General features: G+C 58.1%; 1 protein-coding gene and 1 pseudogene across 1 annotated transcript, besides 7 other annotated features; both read right to left on the bottom strand.

Moving 5' to 3' along the window:
- Positions 1-1,174: part of a mobile genetic element that runs on past the window's edge.
- Positions 1-2,912: part of a sequence feature (areas not merged during assembly with more than two copies in the genome that could not be assigned to a particular haplotype) that runs on past the window's edge.
- Tc00.1047053511299.35 lies at positions 1,174-1,788 on the bottom strand (annotated as a pseudogene).
- Positions 2,913-2,916: a sequence feature (areas merged during assembly that could not be assigned to a particular haplotype. This can correspond to areas where the two haplotypes were merged or to regions with more than two copies in the genome that were merged during assembly.).
- Positions 2,917-4,614: a sequence feature (areas not merged during assembly with more than two copies in the genome that could not be assigned to a particular haplotype).
- Positions 4,615-4,971: a sequence feature (haploid, non-Esmeraldo-like haplotype).
- Positions 4,784-4,805: a sequence feature (GC_rich).
- Positions 4,972-6,538: a sequence feature (heterozygous, non-Esmeraldo-like haplotype).
- Positions 5,770-6,538, bottom strand: Tc00.1047053511299.10 (class 3 lipase, putative; the record flags this gene model as incomplete). Its single annotated transcript, XM_803759.1, has 1 exon — positions 5,770-6,538. A coding segment is annotated over one exon (769 nt), but the record flags the coding sequence as incomplete, so codon positions are not given.

The following is a 6,538-nucleotide window of genomic DNA, read 5'->3' as shown; positions in this document are numbered from 1 at the left end:
TCGTCCCAAAGCCTGGGACCGTCCTTGTGCATGCCGCGGGGGCAATGTCGTCGATACGAAGTTATAAGCGCTCTCGTGAAAGCTCTGATGCCGGTGGACTGCTTTTTACAGTCGTATGCCGGAAGTTGTGCGTCGAAGTCCTTGATGAATAAATCCCACTTGCACTTCCCCCAACTGTAGAAAAACTTAGGTGCCGAAGGTATGGTATCCTTAAATGCCTGATGCAGCGTAAATGTCAGCATATAATGATCACTAAGCGGCGACACGGAAGCTGACCAATCCGACACAGTCAAATGCTTTGACCATGTCAGATCGATACAGGATCGTTCTCTTGTGCCACGGGAATACGTGATCTCACCAGGGGTGTTAACCAAGGTGAGTCCCGCATCCGTGCACAGTTCTAAAAATTCTGCAGCAACCTCGCTTGGAGAAGTCTCCAAGAATGGCTCCCACTGTGGGTGATGCATGTTGAAATCCCCGCACAGCAGGAGCGGCGACGAGGCTGGAAGGCAGTTTACTAACCGCCTGAAGGATTGCGTTACTTGCGGTGGTGGTCTCATATAGGCACTCGCTACAATAAGATCACGGTTCTGGTCCAGAGCAACCTGGACCACCACCACTTCAAGGCTGGTGTCATGCTGGGGGATGGTGAGAGGTATACGCTTGGAGCGGAGAGTTTTCCGCGCCAGCACCGCCACACCGCCTCCCTTGCCGATGCGCGACTGTGCATAGAGCACATAATCTCCAGTGTGCATGCTGGCGATCTGCTCTGACGACTTCCATGTCTCCTGAATGGCTATTGTGTCTGCTCCTTGCGCCATTAATGTTGCGAGTTTTGACGGCGTGAGGCAAGAAACGTTCATCTGGAGTACTGCTATGGGGCCTGGGTTCTGCTCAATGTCTCCGCTTAGCAGTAGCTTTTGTCGTTGCGCGTCACATACGGCACGCAAACGGTATGCATAGCGCTGATAAGCGCCGATGGAATTCAGCAGCGGATAGAAATACCGCTCCGCGGTCAGCCATTTAGATGGCTCCATCTGGTGCCCTTCCGACCCGTTTGTGCGGCGCCTCCTGCCTCTCCGCGGGCAGCGGATGGGCAGCAGGCGCTTAGCTTCCTCTCTTGCAAAGAGTACTAGACCCTGGCACCACGTTGAGGCGGCCGGCTGAGCCAGGGCTATCGCCCTTAGTAATGCACCTCGCGGTCGGGAACAGGCGGGGCGCAAGGTCAAACCACATGTACGTCTTGCGGCCAATACCGACATTTGCCTCGTCGCCCCATGAGCCGTATTGACCGACTGTTTTGTTAGTCGTCACGCGGCCCTCGTTCATTGGCAGCGCAACCACGTCGTTCCACTGCGCCGCCTCCTCCAGCAGCGCGGCAGAGTAGTCGTAGCCGTGCGACGGGTGTCGCCCAAGGACGTACAGCACAAGCATCGCACCGGTGAAGTCGTTCGCCCTCGTCGCCACTCCGGGAAACCGCCAGCACTTCGACCGCTGCAGGTTGCGTCGTGTTCGCCTCGCTTCGTCGTCCGTGGAGGGGATGCCCAGCAAAACCAGATACTCCCGCCGGCTCCACGTATCCACAACACGACGTGGGATGTAAGCAAGTGCTGCGTCGTCCGCTGCGGAGGCTCGCGGGTGGCGGAGGTTGTTGGGTCCCGGCGCAACATCATCGTCAGCGGGGACAAAGCTGAGGGACAGAACAATCGTGGCCACAATGAAGGGAATCAGCAGCACGGCAATCCGCTTCATCCTCCGCTTCATCGTCGGCAGTTTCGTTTTCGCCATGGTCGCTGTTGGTGTGAGAATCTAGGCAAAAGAGAAAAGGGCGGAGGGAGTGTGTAGTAACACCGATCAGCAGACAGAAACAGCACGGGCAACAACAAGAAACAACACAGCCACGCGGTGCCACGCAGCCACGCGAGTACACGAACGCCCGTCAGCCAACCCACCGCGCCCCACCTGAATCCGGGACGGTGCGGGTGAAGGGGTCACGGCGGCGGAGAAGCCGACAGCACGCCGCCGCGGTGGCTCAACGATCCGCAGCCAACGCTTTTTTGCTATTCCTTGTGTCTCCTCAAAGAAGTCCCATGGTCCGCACGCCAGCCACCGTTGCAGTGAACGTCCGCCCTGCTGAGTGAGGACGTGAAGGAAAGCCGCGGTCCCCGGAGGTGGCGCTGCAACAGGCGGCGTGAAACACAACCCCGTGACGCATCCGCCCGGCCTAGCGCACTCGCTCGATAATCAGTTCTCGCCGAGAATCAGTACAATGGCGGATAGTTCAGCAACACCATCTAACAACAAGGAAAAGAGGAGAGGAACTACCTGCCACAAGCATCGGCGTCCTGCCGCAGCCGCGACGGGCCTGGCGCCTTTCTGCATCCAGGGGGAACCGCGCCAACTCCCTGGTGAAGCACGGATTCCTCACTTCCCCAGTGTCCACTCCACGTTTCTGTCCGGGCGCCTGCCGAGCCGGGCAGCGGAGTAGGTGCGGACTTCTCTCCTCGCACAGCTCACATCGGCCGGTTTTCACGACGTCCGGTCGACGCCCGTGGCATGCCGTGCGGTGGCGCGTCAGTCCGTCATTGCCACAGCGCCAAAAGCCGTATGCTGGACGGCAAAATCCGAGCGGTGGTGATCCCATCGTGGCGCCGTCGCCGGGCAAGGTGCACTTTATCGGCGGCCCGGCATTCTGCCGTCGTGGAATCGGCAACAGTGCGACGTCGATGAATGGATGTGTGTGCTACTTTGGGCGCACGGTGTGCCGTCCCTCGCCGGCATTCGCCTCCTGCGCGGAGGAGGGAGTCTCCCTCGGAGGCGAAGTTGCTGTGCGGGCTTGGCCTTCTTCCCGCCGTGTTTCGAGCTTGGCGGCGCGCATGCGTTGTGACTCTGTTTTTGGCGTCGTGACACTCTCGCCCGGCTCGTTTGTCGTACGGCGCCGATCAGCGAATGGCGTCGGCCTGGGCTATGCATTCCGTCGCGGAGGTGCGATCGGCGTGCCGTCCCTCGCTCTCGTCTTCGCCCAAGTGGCGGGTGTTGGTTCCGGTGGGATTTCTGGCGGCTCCGACTCACCGGGAAAGTTAACCTTCCACGGCGCCTGGGGGCGCGTAACGCCCTGGGCGTTAACCATGTGCGTCACGACACCAGTGCAGCAACTGAAGTGCTCGCCGCACACCGGGCAGTCTGTCGGGCGTCGGATCGTGGCGGGGTGGGGTCAGCGGGAGGAGGAGGCGTTTCCGTGCGAGGTTCATTGCGTGCCTGCGGTGCGGCATCCGAGATGCACCAACAGCATGTGCTCGGGATGGCGGGCTGCAGTGGTCGTAGCAGCCATCCGTGGTTGAGCAGAACCCCGGTGCGGAGGCGGTCCGGTGCGGCCTCTACCCCACGAGTGAGGGCGGTGTCGATGCGCGTGGGTCCCGGTCGCCTGCCGTAGTGGAGCAGCGACTTTCGGTCCTGAGCTTTCGGGCACAAATAACATGTTCGGAAAGTGCGACCATGCCGGTGATCCATCTGTCGGTGAGCTGTGTGAGGTCGGATGCCTTCTCGGATTTCGCACCACAAGCTCCGTTCCTGGACACGCCGCAGTGGCCAACGACAAGCTGCATCCGTGTGCGCGCTCCTCGGCGCGGCGGGCGGAGCAGGAGTGCCCGGAGCCGACGATGTATCGGGACAGATGCCGTGAGAGGACCCGTTTCTGGAGCGCAGTCAGGAGAGAGCGTGAGCCAGTGAAGGTTGACACAATACACGGTGCACTGCCTGTCCGCCGGATGCTGCTCATTGGCCTTCTTGTACCAAGGTGTGGGGCGATGCATTCGGCTCTGCGGCGGCATGGTATCCGTTCTGCGCCGGCCCCGGCGATGTTGATCGGCGTCCCATTCAGGTACAGCATCGCCGCTGCTCCCAACTTGACGCCGAGTTCCACAAAGCCGTCTGTCCATCATTCGCGGCGTTTTCTTCTGGGTGTGGCGGGAGGCCTGTGCGTCAGATGTGGTGGGCGAGCCAGCGGTCACAAGTCTGGTGCTGGATCTTGTCGGGGCCATCCGCAGCGGCACCACCGCGGGAGGCGCGGAAACGGACTCGAGCTGCGGCCCGCGGGGGTGGCCACTGTGAGGGGCGGGCGGCAAGCTTCTGTCCGAAGCGCAGGGCGCAGCGCCATGATGAAGTCGTGAGGTTTTCTGGCGGGGTGCTGCGGGTGGCGGACGATGGGGGCACTAAAACGCAGAGCGTCACCACGCGCCTCGCATAGGGGAGGGGCTGCGGCTTTGCCCCCAACACGGCATCCTCCACTCTACTGCCTCTCGGGGTTCACGCAACTATTTTGCTCGCCTGCTACTTTGCGGGATCCGGCGTGCAGCGGGGCGTCGGGGAGGCGTCCCAACACCATGCGCTGACGCCGTGCGTCGCCTCCGCCCGCGGCGGCGCTATGTACAACGGCCTCCGTGTGTCGCTCCTAGTTCCCATGCAAAAGGCAAAATCGTTGCCAGTTTGAGTGGGCGCTGATCCAATTCCTCATGGCGACTCGCCACGCGTGCCCATTCCACAAGGATGCTGGAACTTGACGCCCAGAAGAGGCGGCATGTGTTCCATGGGGGCGGGGCGCGCTCATCCGCGAGGAATACGCAGCGGACTAGGAAACCTCACGGGCGACAATGGACACACCGCCGTCTCGACATGTGCGAGCGGCCCGGCGGTGTGGAACACCCTGGCGTTCCGCTGAAGAGGCGGGAACGCGACGGGAGAAAAGAGGACGTCGGCGTCCAACTGAGGATTCGGCTCGGTTCCTGCGGCGCCGCGCCCCGCGGCGGTCGCGAAGAAACGGAATGAAAATGCTTCTTCGCAGGCGCGCCGGGCATAATGGGAATGAAGAAAATCGCGAGGCAAAAATCCTTCAAGCCCTACGCTATAAGACCGGATTAAAAAAGGAAAAGAAAAAACACTCGCTGACGCAATTTGTTGGCGGTGTGGGGGCTGTTTTTGATAACGTTTTTGGGCGGTTCTCGACCCCAGCAAAAACCGATGAATGGCCGAGCCGGCGTCGTGGGGCCACTGGAAGGCACTGGGTGATCTTGCCGTTGCGGGAAAAATACCTCCAACAAGGGTCTCTCTTCTGGTGTGTGTGTGTGAGACCCTCCCTATCATTGCGCGCGCCGTCTTTTCCTATTCATTGGCCTTCGTTTGTTCAAATCGAACCGCAGTTTCTCCCGCCTTTCTGTTTACGCGCCTTCGTTTTTCAGGTACCTGCGCGTGCGTGTGTGCGGCTCTTGGTTGGGGGTTCCGAAGGCGGAGTCTCAGGGTTTCGAGCGAATTCTGCTCCACGGGTGCTTCCATTTCCTGTTGGGCGAGGAAACGGGTTATATCGGGCAATCTCTGAATCTTCGCGCGTGCGCCATCGTTCAAAAATGCGAGGCGATTCTTGTGAATCGGCGGCGGGAGTCGACACCTTTCTTTTCTCCAATCTTCCCATTCAGTGTTCAGAATGGTCAATGGCACTTCGTTCCCCACTAAAACGAAAAGGGAGGGGGGTGATTCACAAAACCAATAAAAAACAAACAAAAAGGAAATACCCCTGTTCTCTGAATCACGAGCGCTTTTCCATAGGGGATAGTGCAATTACTTTTTCTTGGGGAGGGAAAAGAGATCCGCATTTTAATTCGAGCAAATGCGTTTATGGAAAATATACTCCGTCAATTGTCTCTCCACAGACTTACTAAGGAGACGAGGCGAACATCCAAGAAGAAATGTAATCGATGTATATATGCTCTCCGGGTTTTACTGAAAGCACAACTGCAAAAAAACGGCCCTGTTGTAACTGGAAATGGAATGGTCCAATAGATTGTTGTCGCTCCCGCAACCTTCTTTTAGACGATGAAATGCCACTTCCGAATCATCGGTTGAGAAATAATTGACGCCACCGTGGTTGAGAAAATGGTATCGGCCGAAGCATGCGTACATGCGATGTACGCGATGTTCAGTTGTGGGCGGCGGTGTCTTCTCACCCTCTACGGAATCCTCCCCTTCTTTGATTTGGGTGTCCATGGCGTCCATCGCCTTCATTGGACCTTCATTCGCGTTTGAATTTGACTTAAACCATCGTTGTAGCGAACTTGGTAGTCCCAAAATACTTTGAATGAATTGATCGGCCAAATCTCGGGCCATCTGATCCACACATAATAGTCGTGGAATGATGTCTGAACGGTAAACTAAGTGATGAAAATTAGACCGCCACCCACATCGCTCTACGCACTGGGCCAACTGATGGTTGCCTACCAATGGTGCCCCAATGGAGATGCATTTCAATTTATCTTTTAGTATTCCTGGGTATGCTCGAAGCATCCGAATGGCGACCAACTGTGCAACAGCTCCGCCCAGGGAATGTCCTGAAAGTACCAATCGATAACCATTTTGGCGGACGTCATTGACAAGTTGCTCTATCTGTTGTGTGCTTTCTTCAGCTTCATGGGCAAAGCCTTGGTGAACACGGGCCTCCCAAATTAACCGCAAGCCGCCACATAATTGGCGGAATTCAGCACTTGTATCT

The sequence above is a fragment of the Trypanosoma cruzi genome, genomic scaffold (genome assembly GCF_000209065.1).
Source record: "Trypanosoma cruzi strain CL Brener 1047053517087 genomic scaffold, whole genome shotgun sequence".
In the NCBI taxonomy this organism is placed as follows: Eukaryota; Euglenozoa; class Kinetoplastea; order Trypanosomatida; family Trypanosomatidae; genus Trypanosoma; species Trypanosoma cruzi.
The sequence above is the reverse complement of the archived record's forward strand: the minus strand, read 5'-3'. Positions and strand labels throughout refer to the sequence as shown.